This window comes from Clinocottus analis, unplaced genomic scaffold (genome assembly GCF_023055335.1).
Source record: "Clinocottus analis isolate CAN_PGR_092001 unplaced genomic scaffold, fCliAna1.0.p SCAF_8, whole genome shotgun sequence".
NCBI lineage: Eukaryota > Metazoa > Chordata > Actinopteri > Perciformes > Cottidae > Clinocottus > Clinocottus analis.
The window spans coordinates 13866132-13885661 of record NW_027176240.1 but is presented as its reverse complement, the minus strand read 5'-3'; the positions used below and the strand labels follow the sequence as shown (position 1 = coordinate 13885661).

Here is a 19530-nt window from a genome sequence, read left to right as displayed (position 1 = left end):
TAAAATGAGCCCTGCAGTCACACTGGGGATTGTCACATTTTATTGTTCAATACTTTGATTTGTACAAAGATCTAATTTCATGACGACCGTCGCACACTTTCTTCTTATATTTTAAACTCCACTGTGCCTCCCCCTCCTCGTGAACCCTCTGCAGGTGGAGTTGGATCTGAAGCGTCTTCGGGACCCGCTCCAACTCCAGCTCCCAGTTCAGCAGCTCATCGCCAGTAAAAATTGATGGGAAGTGTGACTCCCTCCTCTCTCAACTCCTAGAACCCTCTCTCCCTCTTCCATCCACCCTTTCCCACCCCACCCCCTTTTACCCTCATCTCTTTCTAAGACTCCTCCCACCCCCATCCCTCCCACACCCAATAATCCCATCCCTTTCTCGACTGTGGGAGTTAGTTTTTTCTCCTTTTTTTTTCTTCTTTTTTTCTTTATTTTTACTTTCCTGGCTGAAAACTCCAGTTGGAATTGCAATTGAAAACCGCTAAAAGACAAAGAAGGATGGCGAGAGTACCGGGAATTGAAAAACTCTCACAGCCGGAAGAATGGTGAGTATGATAAAAAAAAGGACAATGATGATGAAGGAAATAAACTGGCCTACTATGGATATGCCTCAAGTCTCCGGAGGGACAGCCTGCAAGGAACTTCAGGGGGCAAACAGGAATTCTCACACCTCTAGACACTCCAGAGCTGAGGACATGCAGAGGGGCAGTCACTGTTGAGTGTGTGTGTATGTGTGTGCATGGGACTTTCAGGGTATACTGGGACACTGACCCTGGCCACTCTGCAGGTTTGATACAGCAGTATAGTCCTGCTTTCTCTCGCAGTCAAACTGTCAACACACACACACGCACACACACCTACTCTCGGTTGGGACAGGCTACAGAAAGAGTCTCTACCCCAAAGTTTACAAGAAAGTCCTGACTGCGGTCGCACCATCAGGGGGACTTTCGTCTTCCTGTGGCTGAACCCTGCTGCCTCTCCCTCCCCGGGCCACGCCTTCACTGGGTGACGGACAGCTGTCCCTCCCAGTGTGACCTTTGTCAGGAGCCTGTCTCGACTCGCAGGATAGAGGCATGACGACGCCTCGCTTCCTCTTCCTGTTGACGTCCTGTAGCGGCTCGGTCTGCGCAAGTATGAGAGTACTACCGACAACAACATCACTGTGTGTTCTTTTATTCCAAAAAAAAAATATTTTGGCACTTTTTATTTTGAAAGCCATAGTATATTTGTTATGAAAAGAATATAAATATATATAAATATAAATATATATATGTATACAATCAAATAAACAGATGACCAGAGGCTAGTTTTTTTCAGTGGGGGGAGGAGCTCTCTAGCTTTCATCAATTAACATCCTCTGAAGATCTCCTGCCATGAAGGACCCCCGCCAACAGTCCAACGTGCGCACACAAAGAGCATTGCAATGTATGCATTGATACCGTGAACTAACTACTGCATATCTTGTCCAACACACACAATGCATTTTACAGTAACTATGTCCAGGCAGGTCGTAAGGCTCCTGTGCATGGTCACCAAAGGGGGACGGGGGACAATGTTAAAGCCAATTCAGGGTGGACATTGTTCAGATTAAAAATTGATTTTTGAACCACGCAGACTAATGCCATCCGTGACCTCTATAATCGTCTCATGAATACAAAGATTGCTGCAGAAATGCTTAACATAATACAGGTTTAAAATGTGCAGTGACCATTGTTTTGGACAAACCCACTGACGCTTTATTGTTTACTATATGGGATGAACTGAGTGGCTTTAAAGAAGAGTAAATGCTACAGAGGCAGAATTTGAGCAAACTGCTCGCAGTTCAATATCCCTTTTTTCAAATATCATGTATTTCCTCTTAGTCCAATCAATTCTCTGAGGTGTAAAATTGATATTTCCAGATGTTCAATGATCTAGCCCTTATCTTAACATCATGTATGCATTTCAACAAGTGAGTTTTTTTTTTTTTTTTTTTTTTTTTACGATTCTCCTTCACAAAGCTTATAGACAAAAATCACAGAAGGAAGGAAAATCATCCATCAAGGCTTTTTTGAGTTTTCTCCTCCCACTGTTGCTGTAATGCCCCCTGTCCCTCAATGGCAAGGCAGGGTAGACTGCATGCTGTGGTATGCCCTTAGTAGAAATTTGTGAATGTGTAGGAACATTATTGCAATTTTGTACTTAACTGGACACTTTTCTTTGCCACATCTAGCTGAAGTCTCATCCCCTTGAAACGTTAAATGTAGAAGCCATATGTTTGTGTTGTCCATGTTGTGGGGAAATGGTCACTGAAAGAACTTTTTTTCAGCTTTACTTAGTTTTTCTGTTCAGGTTTAGGATTGGAAGGCCCTCTCTCTCTCCGGCCCCATTTATGTCTCCAAAAAAAAGCTCTGAAAATCAGTTGTTTACACTCTGAACTGCTGTAGATCACCTGCAGAGAGGAAGCCCGATCACATGACGCCCCTGAACATGGACCCTATTTCAAGATCCTGCTTGTGTGTCTTGTGTGGAAAGTTGACTGAATCCCACAGAAGAGATCGATATGTTTAACTGCAGATTTTCAAATACAGTGCATGATTTTAGGTCAAATCAAAAGTTAGCCATGTTGATCTCAAGGCCGGATTTGGTCTAATCTGTGCGTGTGCGTGTGTTCTCCAAGGGAAATTGTGCCTTTTGATTGATTAACGATTAAAACAAGTATTAATAATGTAGCAAATTGGTAAACGGCAATGATGAGATCATTGAGAAAGTTGATCTCCTATTTGGAACGACGCCTTCATATTGGGGAGGTTTGAATTTGAATGTTTGGAAGTGGGAATCAATCTCGCTGTGTGTCTGTGAACATTTGTGTTTGTGGAATCCACATGTTGATAAGTGAGTACACTGGGGCTAAAGTTCAGATCGCTATATTCATGAATCCTTTGCCCTCAATCACTGACTGTCAATTGTGGTAGAAATCAAATCCGCCCTCATCCCACTTCATAGCAGTCATGAGTTTTTTTTTCCAGAATAGGACTTTACACACACGCACACTGTGCCGATTTTGTTTCCTCGGAGATGTACGGTGGCAGGTGAGAGATCCTCCCCTCTGCTGTTTCTACACAACACTTCTCTCCATCATCACCTCCTCCTTTTTATCACGCCATCCACCGGTTATTGCCTTTGTTTGGTTCTTTTCTTGTTTACTTTTTAAAAACAAAATATATCAAATATAGGGAAACTTTATTATAAAGAGGGTGTTGCATGAATGTATGTCTACATGGGAAATTATGTGAAAATAAAAAAGATGATTTATCAAAAAAAAACCTGCAAAGATAATTTAAGAACGTTGTTTGTAGAGATTCTTAGTTATGAAGGGCAGTGGACAGGGCTGCGTCTTCAGAATCTGCCCTGCCAAATCTGACTTAAATCCCAGCCAACCAACTGCTCGAACCCACATCAAACCCCACTCATATCTTCACCTTATTTACTCCCATGAACCCCTCCCTCAAGCGTGCATTCACACTCCCCAATAAATGGAGAACAAAAAAACTCTCCATCCTCGGTGCACCTGTAAGGGAGTCGTTCTCTTGACCTCAGTTACTAACGTCCTAAATCTGAGTCCAAAGGAAAAGTGTCAGGCGCACTGTTAGCTTATCGGGGAACACCTCCAACCCTCACCCCTCTCTCCTGGCATTTTCATCCACTCTCAGTCTTTTTTCTCCAAAGCGACATTATTACTCTATTCTTTGACTGTGTGTTATGTTTTTGAATATCTTGTTTGTGTGCACTTACAATAAGATGTTTAAAATGCCTAAAGAGTAAAGCAGAATACAGGATTGAAAATGATCTTGTACTCCAATCTGACCTCTTTTTTTATTTTGGTTTTCCTGTCCTGTTTTTCTTCTGTTGACATGATGCTGTAATGTTGGCGAAAAAGAAAAATGTAAAATCCTGTACCATTTATGAAATATGTATAAAAGAGAAATGTAATTCAATTATCAATAAAATCCTGATCCAGGTTTTGGAGCCGGTGGTCCAGTTGAAGCATCTGTTGTTCTCACTGGAAGTGAAGAGATTAATGGACGTGATACAGAAATTTACAAGAGACAGATTTTCAAGGTCGGACCACCTCCTGCGACTTGCCTTGGCCTCCAGCTCTTCCTGTACAGGACATCCTGTAAGATAGACCTGTACGGATAGACTGCTTGTATACAAAAGGCACATGAAGCATGACTGTGAAATCTACCAGTTTGTTTTGCAAAAAAAAGGCAAAAGAAAATGATATCTGTTTTTCTTTACATTTGAAAGTCTAATCATTTAACTAATATACACTGCCTGGCAAAAAAAAAAGTCGCCACCTGGATTTAACTACTACTGCCTACTATACAAGCCTGTGGGGGCAGTGCTATGATCTGGGGCTGCTGCAGTTGCTCAGGTCTTGGTTCAGCAACGACCAGGTTATTCCATCAATGGACTGTTTCTTCCCTGATGGCACGGGCATATTCCAAGATGACAATGCCAGGATTCATCGGGCTCAAATTATGAAAGAGTGGTTCATGAGACATCATTTTCACACATGGAGTCCAGACCTTAACCCCATTGAGAATCTCTGGGATGTGCTGCAGAAGGCTTTGTGTGGTCAGACTCTACCATCATCAAAACAAGATCTTGGTGAGAAATTAATGCAACACCTCATGGAAATAAATCTTGTGACATTGCAGAAGCTTCACGAAACAATGCCACAGCGAATGTGTGCTGTAATCAAAGCTAAAGGCAGTCCAACGAAATATTAGTGTGGGTGACCTTTTTTTGGGTGGAGACTTTTTTTTTTGGCCAGGCAGTGTATGCTAACGGCACTAAACACAAAGTGGGCTGTGTCAACTTTTTGACTTCCAACAGGTTAAAAGCCCAAATGGTCGAACTCCAGGTGGGGCAAGAGGAAAAGTACTGGCATCACCAACGTTACAAGGCTCTGGGGTCCATGAATTTAATGCAAAAAGATATTTCAGTACAGTCCGTTCCGTCATCGACTTTCAGATTGATTTGCCATCCATATACCTTGCCTGTGGCGTGGCTAAAAAAAACCCAAAATGTAACACATTTCAGTTCAGCAAAGGCACTAAAACAAACCTAAACGCTGTCAATATAATTGGAAAGTTTACTGGCTGACAGTGTCTAATTGTCAGGGGTAATCACAGAAGAAGACTGGCACGTTCCACCTCATCTCTTTCAACAGCCTGGTGGATTAATGTCTCCATTGATTTAATTACATTATGAGAAACAAAAACCGCAAGCATCAGGTTGGTCTTGGTGCTTTCTTAATGAAAAGGGCTAAACGTGAGACATTTTCTGGCAAATAACAAAGGTCAAGTGATGAGAACACATTCACTCTACTGCCAAATACTCTGCCTGCAAGTGCGCTAAACCTCAGCGTTGCCTTGAAGTGAAAGCTGCATCAGCACGACACTAAGCAGATTAATCAGATTGGTTTAATGCTGCGGCAGATTAGATCATCGCTCGGTGTTACACTCCCTTTAAATCAAGAAGGAATGAGTATGAAATACATTAAGACATGTAAAAAGGCCACAATCACACTTTTTTCACTGCATGAATGCAAGAAATATACATATATTATGTTTGGTGTAGTTTAGGGTCACGTGTGTGAGGATTGAGGGAGGAGAGTGTGAAGACTGTACCAACTGAAACAATGGGAGGATGGTCCCGTCAAAGGGTCAAGGTGAGGCAGACAGACACGAAAAAAATGACACATGCAGATAAGAGGCGCCTATTAAAGACGAGCTTTCACTGAGGATAAACGAGAAGAGGCACTTGCACGCTCAGAGAATCATTTAGCCGACACAGGGAAAACACATGATGATTTTTTGGGTGATTACAAGTCTGCTGCTGGAGAGTGTTGCAGCTGCAGGTGTAGGTGAGTACATTCACTTACAAACAAGCAGGTATCTCCTTTTTTACAATTATATTTGAACTCTTGTACGGCAATAATAGCAGTTGCAGTGTGTTTTCCTATAAATGAAAGAAGAAAGGTTGACATTATAGTGCTTATAGATGCTATATAGTACTTTCAGTGGTCCCATAACAGCCACAAGCCTATTTATTTCAAATGAAGATGTTAGTCTTTGAAAAGGTCACACGTATAATTCATTTATTTCAGCTTAGTAAGTTTCTACAGCAGCTGGACCTCAAAACTTTCAGCAAATGTTTCTAAACTGGGGTAAATAATACTTTTCGCAGGAACTATTTTGGGGACGGATTATCACGCATTTTATGCTCAAACGAGTATTTACAGCAGCAGTTTGTTGTCTTAATGGCTGGATGAGTTTTAGTGGCTTTTGGACAATACTACGTTTTTTTGGACAGAAAAATAGATAATTGCCAGCGTTATCCTTTCTAAAAAAGAATCATATTCATTATGAAGAACAACATGGTTGGACTCTGATTACTTTGAGTCTTCATTTTTCATCTGTGCAGATAAGAGACTGGAGTCTGACTCGGGTCAGGCTTGGCTGCACAATTCCTTAATAGCCATAGTAAGTTATTCAAGCCCCATCTGGAAGATGTAATGTCCACATTAGCATTCACCCGCATGAGTCAGCTATGTCCTCTGCCCCTTCTGTGCTGCTTGAGCCAGAACACAGTTGGTCAGTCGTACGTCTCCAAAACTGGTCGTTTATGCTGTCAGTGGGCCCAGGCCAAGGATTGATCCCTCTGCTTGTATTGGAGCAGCAAGAAGTGAAAAATGGACTGTCTATACAGAGGGTGGAGGATGGAAATAATGTGTGTGTGACACAGTGGCAGGACATTAGGGCCAGCTAAGCCTTCTCTGCTGGCCTAAACAAAATCACAAAGTTCTAGCTATTTTAGAATTATATATTTTTTAAATAAATAAAATTATATATATATATATATATATATATATATATATTCTAATGTAATGTAATTGTTTTTTTTCTTCAAATTTACTACATGTATTACACTTGTTTTTCATATTATCTTATTTTCTCATTGACCAGCTCCTGTCTGTTCCTAATCCCATGCTCTCTGCTTCAGCTGTTAAACTAAACAGCTGCGTAGGTACCAATCCCACGGCCGGCCACTGGTGTGACATCACTTTTAGTCACAGACTGAGTCCCGTCTCGCATACATATTTCCTGGCAGCTTTCATTCACTCAGGAACTTCTTAACATGATTTAAAAGATGTGCTTGTGTGTTTTGATGGTTACTTGTGAAAGCAAATAGGAGGAAAGGGACAGTTACCGTAAACTTCTGGCTGATTCTGAAATTCGGATTCATTAGATGTCAGAAGTGCTTTTTGCACAAGGTACGGGAAATTGTAAACATAGATTTTTATGTTGAGCAATCCAACTTAACGGAAAGCCTGGGGTTTGGCTATAGTGGAGGTGACTGCATCAGTAAAGTGTTTTGTGTCATGTTTGTTGGCGTATCACTGAAGATTCTTTACTGCTGGGTTCGTCAGCCTCCCACGGTTTCTTCATCCCAGCTGATTCAGCTGATTCCCAGTGAATAACACTAACTCTCACCCTTGCCCACTTTGCCTACTCACATCAACGATCACCTCTCCTTCTTTCCTTTGTTTGTTTTATGTCTACCTCCTAATTACAATCTTGGGCTGGCAGGAAGAGAAGGAGAACGTATTGATTGTTTTGGCTGCACTTTGTTTACTCTGCTCATTCAGTTGTTCTCCTGATTCTGCAACGCTGGCTGTAGTGAAAAGAGCCACTGACAGGACTGGATAAAGAGTTCTGTGTGTATGGTTTGTTGGCTTTTAGTCATTAAGGTCCAATGGTCTGTCTCATTGCTACAACTCCACTCAAGTGACCAGTATAGATGTACAGAACGATGGGTACTGCTTTTCTATGGGCTGAGCAAAACATTTAAAGATTACTTCACTGAAAAAGAAGATAATCTCATATTGGGGCACACTTTTTATATTGAAACTACTTCGTATGGAAAGCTATTGGCAGTGAGGTATGTGGTTTATTCAGAGTAACAGCAGCAGAACCCTGTTTTGTGGGCATTGTAAAAGGTCGACCCCCTGAAACTGTGGTGGAAAAAGTAGTTAGAGCAATCAGCAAAAGTAGCAATACCACAATAAACAATACTCCTATAGAGTAGTAATTTAGATACAGTAGCAAAAGTCAAAATATTATTTGTATTTACCACAGTCACATATATATTACAATACAACCCATGTCAAGGCATCATATTTTGTGAACCTATTATAGTTTTGTTGTTTATGTATGGTCTGAAAATGAGCTATAAAATGATTGTAATAAAGTCAAAACCTGATAAAATTCAGCTCTGAAATCTAGTGGACTAGAAATATTAGGTCTCGCTCAAAAGGAAAAGAAGGTCAAGTACACTTACTTACTTTTATTTACTTGAGCAAATCATTAATTTCCACTTTTCTCTAGCTTATCCTGCTTATCTCAAACACCAGTGGCGGGCCATGCATTTCCTACATGCGCCTTCAATGCATATCTACAGCTGAAAAACCTAATGACTCTATCAGCTGTTAAACGGCCTCCACACACATAAGACATCTCAAGTAGCTGCTGCACCTGGAGAGGAGAGGCGTGGCCCTAGTCCCGGCTAAACCAGCAGCAGCAACAGCGCTGTGTATTTCTTAAATACAACTGCAGACGTAAAAAACAAAATTAACATAACGAGTATTTCACTCACCACATTTCCGTAATCCTTTGTGTGAACAGCGTTATCAGTAAATACACAAGCGAGTCATCAGTAAATCCACCAACAAGGTAACCTTTTGGTTCTAGGTCGAAGCTAGAAGTTCCCAGTAGCTTCTTATCTCACTGACCAATCATAGCGCATGTTAATGGTCGTACTGGGCCACTGACCAATCATATACATCCACGCCATTTCGCAGGCACTGCACCTCAAAGAATACACCCAGCTTGTCTAACTAGAGATCTGATTTGTTGAAGTCCCTGACAATCAACCACAACATCCACTCTCAGTGTACTTTAATCTGCAAAGACCGGCTTAAACTGATTTTCTTCCATTGAGACACATGAGAGAAAAAATGTGATTAGATGAAAGCTTCTCCTTAAAACAAGCTTCACTGCTGCAGGCGCAAGACTGCAGGCAGAGCAACAGAGGAAGACATGAGCTGTTGAATGAGAAAATAAGAGAAACATATTTATAATACATTGGAGTGTATTTGTGGAAAAACAATTAAACACATATTTACATCGTGTTCATACTTTTTTCCTAACCATGTGCCGTTAAGTCTTATTTGTCTTCGCCCCCTCAGCCCTGGACCCATGCTCTGCATACATCAGCCTGAATGAACCTTGGAGGAACACAGACTGGCACGTCAACCAGTCATCTGGCGTGCCCTTTTGTGACAACCACGTGACGGGAGAATGGTACCGCTTCACGGGCATGGCCGGGGACGCCATGCCCACCTTCTGCGTCTCTGAGAACCACTGTGGCACGCATGCGCCCATCTGGCTCAACGGCAGCCACCCTCAACCCCACGAAGGCATTGTCTCCCTGCCTGTTTGTGCCAGCTTCAACGACAACTGCTGCCACTGGAACGCCAGTATTGATGTGAAGGCTTGTACCGGAGGATATTTTGTCTACCGCCTGCCCAGACCCTCAGTCTGCTTCCACGTGTACTGTGGCCGTGAGTGTTCATGTGTGATATGTAAAAAGACCATTTTTGACACCTTTTCTTGTCTATCGTTGTGTTAAATATGTGTGTGTGTGTGTGCGTCACCTAGATTTCTATGACATCTGTGATGAGGTGGGCTGCACAGGCCCCAGATGTCCCGAGTCTGACTGCGTCTGTGCACCTGGAACTGTCCTGGGACCGGACAGACAGACATGCCTGGGTGAGGCGGACAGAGAGGGAGGAAGAGAGAGGACAGATAAGTTGTGGAACAGAACTGGAAGACAGACAGGCTGGAAATGGTTTCTGAAAGACAAGAGAAAGCAATCAGTCTGGCTTAACAGTGTCTCCGCCCATTGTTTTGACAAGCACATTCATTAATATGGAAAGGCTATTTATATTTAAATGCACATGATATTCACGATGTGGGGCATTCCCTGCAAATACTACACAATCCAATAGGATCAAGTGGAGAGTTTCCTTTTCTCAAAGAAATGTATGAATAGTGTGTGTGTGTGTGTGTGTGTGTGTGTGTGTGTGTGTGTGTGTGTGTGTGTGTGTGTGGTACACTGGATGGTACACCTAATGATGGGAGACAAGCTTGTAGTGGGAACCTAGCCTGAACACCCCATTATCTCATTATTCACCCATCAACCAAATCTGCCCTCCGCTGTCTCAGAAATGACTTCTTCCTTATTCAATCTTCACTCACTGTCTTTCCTCACTCCCTGGTACTCTCACTTTAGTTCCTCCTTTTATTTCACCTATCATTATTTATTTTCCAGTCCTTCTTTAAAGTCCATTCATCATCTTCCTCCCAAGAACACTTAGTGATTTGCCTCAAGGTGATGAACTCCACCCATCTGGTACTCAGTCGATTAAACCAGAGGTCATTTGATATGAATATTTGACCCAGCTGCGGTGTGTGTCCTATGGTGGTGTGTGTCCAACAATGTTCAGATCTCAATGAATGTGGAAAAAGCAACGGTGGCTGTGCAGAGGTGTGTGTGAACACCAAAGGCTCCAGGCGCTGTGAGTGTGGGTCGGGTCGCGTGCTGGACGACGATGGACACAACTGCAGAGGTACATCGGTGTTGTGATGTTCACATGACACGCCAGTTGACATTGTACAGCGATACAGGGAACCACACAATGCTCTTCATCTTTTCCCTTTTTATCTGTGTGGCTTCTTGCAGAGATAGCAGGCTGTCATGTTAACAATGGAGGCTGCAGCCATGGCTGCTCCTCGCTACTGGACTCCTATCAGTGCCACTGTCCCAGAGGGCTGGAGCTGGGAGAGGATAAACGCACATGTCAGGGTGTGTATCAGTGTGTGTGTTTGTGTGTGTGCGCGCATGCGTGTGCGTGCATTCGAGAAAGGTATCTAAGATAAGTTAAATAATCAATCAGACTCCAGACAAGCTGGCACAGAGATGCATGCTTGTATTCATCTGAAAAGATGTTCTTGATAGAAGAGGTTTGACCAAAATGCATTACCTCTGGCTGTAACGGAATTCCCAGCATTTCAGTGAAGGGTGATTTATGTCAGGTAGGATCCTTAACTATATCAGTAGTGGATAATAATCAAATTATCTTTTGTTTCAGAAAGACATGGGGGCCAAAATGATATGTTGCTTGCAGACCATTTCCTCAATGTCCTTCTTGATAGCAAAGGACAGCTAAAGTTTTCTTTCAGTAAATAATTTATTTCTGATTAACTGAAAAGGTGACATCCTTAAATTGCATGTTAAATCCAATCAGATAAAAGCTTTTTTTCATTATTAATTAATCAATGTTCATTGGCAGCTTAATAGATAAGCTTCCTTTACGTATTTATTCAAGAAAGAGATGTGTGGTATGTTTTTATCGTTGTTGTACACCTGCAATGTTTCTCGATTTGTTCCATTATGGCCGTAATAATATGTCATACCCTTGTCTACGTTTCCTGCAGTGCCAGTCCAGTGTGATCCCAGCTCTATTATTGTGTCCATTCCTAAAGACCTTGTAGGAGGACTGGAGCTCTCTCTGTCCAACTCGTCTTGCCGAGGTGTCTCCAATGGCACACACATCAACCTCAGCTTCAGCCTCAAGACCTGCGGCACCGTGGTGGAGGTCAGAAACATTGGTTGGCAACCTTTAAGACTGCATGTACTCAGGGTTCAGTCTCTATACGGCTTGAGCTTGAATAAAAAGTTGATTATCTCATAATATTAAAGAGCTGTGCCCTAATCGTAGGCGCTATGAGGTTTCCGTAAACTGAATGTTGTCCCCCAGGTGACGGATGACAAGATTGTGGGCACCAACCTGGTGACAGGTCTCCCCCGGAGCAGCCCAGGCAGCAGCAGGGACTTAATAGTTCGTACCAGCAAATTAGTGCTCCCGGTCACCTGTGAATTCCCCAGGGAATACCAGGTGTCAGACGGATACCAGGCCAGTCAGCGCAGCTCGGCCCTTCAGCTGGCCGGCCACAGCGTGGGAGTCTTCCCCTTCTCCCTGGAGCTCTTCAGGAGCGCAGAGTTCTCTGAGCCCTACCGCACCCCACCACAGCTCCGCCTGCACGACTCCCTGTTCTTCGGGGTGGAGCCAAAGGAAAGGGTGGAGGGCCTCTCTGCATTGGTGGAGAGCTGCTTCGCCACACCAGGGCCCAGAGCGGACGAGGCCATCAAGTATTATCTCATTAAAGACGGGTGACTAAAGTGCAAGTTTAAATGCCACATCTCTAGTGCTGCGTGACATAGCAGCAAATGCCTTGATCCAGAAGATATCTGTTGGACAAATGTATACATTACTCTTTTTAATGAATAGGTTTGCTATCCTCTATTGCTACAAGATATATTAGAAGATTCAACCTATACCAAGTTCACAATCACTTTTACATTTGCAGGTATCAGGTATTTAAAAAGAAATCCTCTGCTACACAGAGAGTGAAGTGTTTTATAGCCACCCACAGTGGCTGTGAAAGAAAAAAAGTCTCTTGCATACGCTTAAAACAGCATAACTATGTATTTTTAACATTGTCTCATTAATATGAGAAATGCTTTTGGTCCTGCAGCTTTAATGGTCCTTATAATGAATGTCAAAAGGATCAGACTTAACGACTGTGTGACCACAAAGGTCTAGCATCTAAATCCAAAAAATCTCCACTCCTTTAGTAAAATGTCAAGGGAAAAATGCCACTGGCTTCAAAATATGATCAATGTGCAAAGAAAAGAATATTTTTAGTTTAGCTATTTAGCTAATATTTTTTCACCGAACCTCCGTTGATACTGTACAGACATTAACAGAGCAGAGCGCTAATCTATTTTCATGAGTATAAATATACAACAGTATTTTAGGGCCTGAGGCTTCTACCCTTGATGAAGTGGCTTGTTAGCGCGACATGGATCACTGAGGATTGCGTTAAGATAAAGACTGCATTTATGCTTTTTGGCTTATTCTCCAGCTGTATCTCCGATGAAACGGTGACACAGTACTCATCAAAGGACCAGCTCTCTAAGCACTACCAGGTCCCTGTCTTCAAGTTCATTGGCAAGGACAACCGGGTGAGTCAATACAGCATGCTGGGAGCCAGCTGGCAAGTGTACGTGGGCTTATGTCTGTATGGCACGATACTGTAAAGACTGTATGCCTGCACTATCAGAAGTAGCAGTGTCATGTGTTGTGTTCTTCTCCATGTACTCAAAACAAGCTTGTCTTCTCCATTTACAGCAAGTGTTCCTCCACTGCCAGGTGTTGGTGTGCGGGGCCGGAGACTCCCACTGCGCTCAGCGCTGTCGAGGACGTGTCCGCCGAAAGGTCCGGACCGGGGAACCTCAGGAGCATCACACACTGACTGGAGGCCCCATCTTCATCCTGCCCGAGCCAGGACGCTAACTAACTCATGCATGAAGAAAGCATCATGATAGCACAGCAACAGCAGCAGCTGAATTACATTTGCAGAGTATCATTTAGATTAAAGGAGATGAACTGGCCATTTCAGTTTATTTGGTATTTAAAAGTCCTTCACATACACATATACATGTAGATGTACAGTATATGCACTCTCATTTACTCCTATGTACGTTCAAGTGTCAGTCACAGGGATATAGATCACTTGGATTCTGCTTAATGCTTTAAAGTGTGTGTGTGTGTATGTGTGTGTCGTTGCGACTTTGCCTTGCAGCTAAATGCACTGACATTAAAGCAAATGACATTTCTATTAGAAATCATTCAGAGGGACAGTTCATTTGTAACAACTACAGCGTGAAGGATGCCTTTCTAGGTCTCACTTTCAAACATTTCTCAAGCTTGATTACATCTTAAAGACTTTGTGAATTTATAGAAGTAGTTTGTATTTCACACCATCACTAAATTGAGAAATACACATGAACGTATGTTGACTCATTTACTCTGTTTAATTGATGGCTGGGGATCACGTCACACATCCCAATATGGTGGGAAAGAGATAGCGGGGGAGGATGATAGCAACGATTCATCACTGACAATTAATCTAGAATGAATGATGTCAGTTAAACTGCAATTACTCATGTATTCATTCATTAAAGCATATCAAAGTGCCAGCAAATAACTGACTTCAAACATTAACGTAATAGCTGTAATAGGCATCACATTTACATGACACTGACTCTGAGCATACTATCTTGATGAATAGCTGCACACAACAAATTGTGTGCACCTTAGTAATTAAATGATGTCATTCTATGCAGAGGAAATTAATCCAAGTCCAATATCCTTCCCATTAGGCACAGTATTCGAAGTCAAAGTAATTTATGGTAATGGAGTCATGGAGGCCTAAAAATGGCCTAAAATGTAATGGAGAGTATGAAGGGATGCATAAGCAGTTAATTATTACATACATTATGAAATGAATATACAGAGACTTAATATATGCAAGTGCCTCTAAATAAAACCTGAGAAACTGTTCATTTGCGTTATTATTTTTTCACTCCCTGGCTGTGGGTTCTTGTTAAGTTTCTACTAATTGACAAAAGCCTATAAATATAGAGTATATTCTGTAGAAATGTCCGTGACTCAGTTATTTGTCTGTTATTTGGTCCAGAGTGGTCGGTGTCACAGTTCGTCCCTCTCCTCTCCCTCGCAGACACACGCTGCCCTCTGGCTGTTCATGTAAGGCCTGCAGCCGAGAGTCCCCACTGTGCCGTGCAGAGCGTCTGCCATCGACTCACAGGCTGAGGGGCAAAGACAGAGAAATCAGAAAGGGGAAGGAGTCAGAATTTATTATTGTATATATTTATATATATATATTTATATATATATATATATATATATATATATATATATATATATATATATATATATATATATATATATAGGTATCTGCAAACATCTCACCTTGCACCTTCGACACGAAGCCCAGACTTCTCTTCAGGTCGGCGCAGATGCCGTGCAGACATAGGCGAAATTCGGAGTCACAGTCGTTCTTGTTTGTTCCGCAAGTGTCGTAGCACAGGTCGAGCTGGTTACAGCACGTCGTCATGGCAGGGATCCCCAGGTCAAGCTGTTAAAAGAAGGAACTGCTGTCAGTGCATCTTATAATACAGCACCTATAGCCTTTCCAGCCATAGTGGTTGTGTTTAGCTCCCTTATATGGGTTTAATGATGGGGTTCTGGACTGTTGGGGGTTATAAACAGGCCACCTACAACTGCATTCACCTGGAATCCCACCAGGGAGGAGCTGCACCCGTTCGGCTCTGGGAGCTGGTAGCCGGGACGAGGTTTAGCGGGTTCTCCTGAGAAAACAGAGAAGTAACAGTTTCATTAAACTTTAAAACTCAAGTGAAGGCCCATCAACAAACTAATATCGTCATGTACTCCCAGTCAAGGATGAACACCATATCTCTGTTCATGGGTGTGTGTGTCGTTCCACAGATAAGATGTTTCTTCTGGTTGAGCACATTGGTGGTGGTTGTGTAACTGCAAGAACATCTAGCTCTCAGGGTGATAACCAGAATGTATTCAGGTTTCTTTATCAGCCACCTAGCGTGATTTAAATAAGAAGCTGATAAACTGACAGCAGAGGGATTGATTTGACATGTAAATAGAAAACAAATACATCATGGCAGAAGGAATATGGGACGTGGACAACATAGTAATCAACAAAAACATAGTGTGAAACAGGTGCACTGACTAGACTAACTATTTCTGAGTCCCTCCTCCAGGACACTAAAAGACACCTGGTTCTCAATAAAATAACAGGATGCTAATTCAAGAGAATCCTTCTTACCATGTCTGCAGCGGTACTGACACACACCATTTTGTCCCCCTGCCAGCTCCACCAGCGACCCAAAGTATCCGTGGATATTCTGGAAACTATTTCTAATTGAGTTGAGGCTCCAGCTGCTGTCGTCTTCGTCTGCCACGAGTTCGTTTAGCGACTGGTTTGTCTCGATTGGTCTGATGTTGTTGTCCTCCGCCTCAGCAGGAGGAGGTTGCTGTTGGATGACAGCTTCCTTAGCAGGGGGGTCTCCAGCAGGCCGTTCACTGTCTGCCTCTGGCTCTTCGGCTGTTGCTCCATCTGCTACTGGGGCATCCGCTTTTGGTTTGTCTGCTGAAGGGTTATCCGCTGCCAGTATTTTAGCCAATGTATTGTCATCAGAAATGGAATTGGCTGCTGGTTCCTCAACTGCAGCTGAGTTGTCTAGTTGGGTATCTGCAGGAGCTGCAGCGTCTTCAGCTGCTACACCATCAGCAACAGTAGCAGAGTTCACAGGAGGCACCTCCTCCTCCACTGGCTGCATCTGGTAGTGGCCTATAGTGGCACACATGCCCGCGGACACGCAGAGAAAGAGCAGCACTACAGCCCGGAGCAGCATGGCGTTAAACTGGTGACGATTCAAGCAGGAGGCCACAAGGCAAAGGTGTTGTTAGCAGGAGGAGAAGAGCTCAGACAGCGACACAAACCCTCTGCTCCTACTGGCCCTGCGAGCCGGTGAGCAGACTTTGACCTCTGATTAGGTTTGAGCAGACAGCAAGGCACGCTGTCATGTTGGGGGCAAAGGTCACGCCTTATCAATCCAAAGAAAGCTTCAATAATTACTATAATCCTCTTATTCTGTGTTTCTTAAACACATCATATTAATTTCATCACTTACTCCCATGGAAAATGAGCCTCCAGCCCTAATCTGATGTAATTTTTCACCAAATGATAGGGTTTAGTTCCAATTAGTTTGCTCTAATGGTGCCTGATATCTGTCTGACACCTGAATGTAACAACAAAATGTGCATCTATTATAAAATTAGATTATTGGGGCTTTGAGATACACAGAAAAGGATTTACATACACACACACACTTGACTCTCATTAAGATAGCTGAATCTGTCATCGATCACATTTTTTCCAGCAAACTAAACTATACTATAACTTTTAAATTATTTTTTTTACACATTATACTTTGACTTTTTTTTAAGCATTGTATGACTTTCTTAGATTTTTTTCAAGCCATTATATTACAAGATTTCTTTGACTTTTTTTCAACTGTGCGCAATTAAAAAAAAACATCATATTTTTAATAACCCTTCCCCAATGTCCTCCAATGAGGCCGCACATCTACAAGTGTGAAACAAAAGACAGAACCTAACTTGCAACACAACTGCAAGAGGTCAGTCAGAGGTCGCATCTTGTTTTTAGGGGTCTTTAGTGACAACACAAGCACAATTTGGACAAAAATTATGATAATGGTGCAACTGAATGTCTTATACTATTATTTACGATAACTGAGACAGTAAATTTGATAAAAAAAATACAATATAATACAACATTTATGCTTAACTTGATACAGGTATTCTCAGGCGGTCTCCAAGTTTAATTTAAATGTTCAAAACACGATTCATTCTCACATAGCCAGGTTATAAATAACATAAATCTCCCCTAAACAAGTCTCATGAGATTCTTCTGGCTCAGAGAAGTAGAACGATGTCCCCCGTGTTGCTGTCTGTCACCATCCGGTGGCTGTATAGAAGTACTACGAGCCAACATGTTGTCCGGCCAATCTCTGTGACTCTCTGGATGTTTACCATTGCTGCAGTCATGTACGTAATTCAATCTGCCGTTTAGGGATCAGTGAATGAGTATTGGGTGAAGGAAATTATAATGTTATCATGATGTCTTCACATGTGCTCTCGTAAAATGTAGTGTTGGTGAGAAATTTGAATAAATCCAGTTGTTTGAAGGTATTATGAGGGAATTATGACATGTGTACAGTAGCTACCAATCAACTACCAATGACAAGATTGTTTCAATCCATAAAAATACAATCTTATAGTTCCTAATCATTTTTAATTCTGGGTTCAAAATGAAGAAACAAAACATTATAAACTACTACAACAAAGTAAAAGGATAATATAAGGCATAACGCCTTGATCAACAAATTAGTATCTGGGATCTATAAATGTTATATTTGCTCTTTTTTCTTTTGTGCTGATCTTATTTTCATCCGATTCGTGACTCTGATCCGTGTTCCGATCTGAACCGTGACTTGTACGATCCGTTACCAGTAATTAGTAGTAATTACTGCAAAGCTGACTTATTTTGTAATAGATTCATTTTAGATATGTGTATCTGTTAGGCATGTCATCCACATAAAGCTGAAGACATCATTCAGAACAAATTGGAGAAGATAATTTATAAAAAGTTGCGCCTTGAGGCAATCACCACCCAGAGAAGGATCAGGATCATTATGACAGAACAGAACGAGGGAAAATCAATTCTGAGCCATCAAAAAGTGAATCATGTCCACAAGTTGTTAGACATTCATACGCGGCCAAGAGAAGAAAAAAATTAATAATAATGCACACATAAATACAAAAGTATTTATAGTATAATGCACACATAAATACAAAAGTAAGTAAGAACTAGGCTGTACTATTGACCCTTGACCCCAGGTTATTGAATTAATTGTTTTAATATACAAGAGACTAGACATTACTATTATTATTGTTGTTGTTTACGCAGTAGGCTATATATTATAGAGGCTGCTGCATACTCTATGAACACTGCTAGAGGTCCAGCAATATGGTATTACTGGGCCCACCTGAGGGAAGGGGGGTAAAGGTAAACCAGATCCAGGACTGCCAGACCACTCTGCAGTGAAGTGAGAGGTTTTCTGAAGACAATGTGATGCTCAGTAACACAATTATGTGTTTCTTTTATTACAATGAATGTCACTTAATGTGAATCCAGGCTTAAATGACAGTTTACGCTGACTGAAAGGGTCGGGGGATTTGCCCTGTCTGCACAACATGCTGGTTTTACTACACGACAATAACTTCCGGGTTTAAAAGGCCAAAGTAGAAAAGAAGAAGTTTGCCCTCTGCCAGAAATTTCCATCGGTTTGGGCAACAAATATACTGAGTTAAGTTTAAGAAGATATCATGTTTTGGGTTCAAATAAACCGTTCCTGACAAAGAGCCTTGAAGGTAAACATAGATCTTCTTCCTGAACCTAACCAAGCAGTTTGTGTTTGTGTGTTTGTGTCTATACTCAACAAATTAGTTTTGGCACTCAAGTATTTTGATGCTGAAATCGTTCTAGGATCTCATGCAGTGCTGTGGACCTGCAGCGAGTCCTCCTTGCAGAAAAGAAGGTCTGGCTACCATTTAACAACACGTAGCAATTTATTGTAGATACATAGGGTTGCCTGGTCTGTCGATCAGTCAATTTAGCAAAGGTGCATGCGTTTGGGGCTCAAAGGGAAGGCCGATATTATTGTTTTCACTTGGTATGTCTCTGCTGCTCTCTGGTGTTTGGAGAGGAATGTGCTTCCAATGCTCTGGATTATTTTGACCTTTTTAGTGAACCCGTCCCACACCAGAGTGAGTGATGTCATGGCGTTTCAGGGTTTTCCTTC

At 42.0% G+C, this 19530-nt stretch overlaps 3 protein-coding genes across 3 annotated transcripts in view; 2 read left to right on the top strand and 1 right to left on the bottom strand.

Annotated features, from left to right (window-relative positions):
• mcu (mitochondrial calcium uniporter) overlaps positions 1–4014 on the top strand; it is a 49941-nt gene extending 45927 nt beyond the window's left edge. The window contains exon 9 of the mRNA XM_068568437.1: positions 155–4014. Within this exon, the coding sequence (XP_068424538.1) occupies positions 155–235 (81 nt within the window). The 3' untranslated portion in view covers positions 236–4014. The remainder of the gene's footprint in view (positions 1–154) is intronic.
• A 1848-nt stretch (positions 4015–5862) lies between these two features.
• oit3 (oncoprotein induced transcript 3) lies at positions 5863–13537 on the top strand. The gene is made up of 9 exons (XM_068568575.1): positions 5863–5914; positions 9305–9679; positions 9777–9887; positions 10625–10747; positions 10861–10983; positions 11616–11776; positions 11939–12351; positions 13107–13206; positions 13373–13537. Exons 1-9 carry the CDS (start codon positions 5863–5865, stop codon positions 13535–13537), a joined length of 1623 nt encoding a protein of 540 aa, XP_068424676.1.
• Positions 13538–14734: 1197 nt separating this feature from the next.
• On the bottom strand, positions 14735–15938 carry pla2g12b (phospholipase A2, group XIIB). The gene is made up of 3 exons (XM_068568392.1): positions 15909–15938; positions 15017–15182; positions 14735–14853 (listed from the first exon to the last, which is right to left on the bottom strand). The coding sequence occupies exons 1-3, from the start codon at positions 15936–15938 to the stop codon at positions 14735–14737; spliced, it is 315 nt and encodes a 104-aa protein (XP_068424493.1).
• Between the last annotated feature and the right edge of the window lie 3592 nt (positions 15939–19530).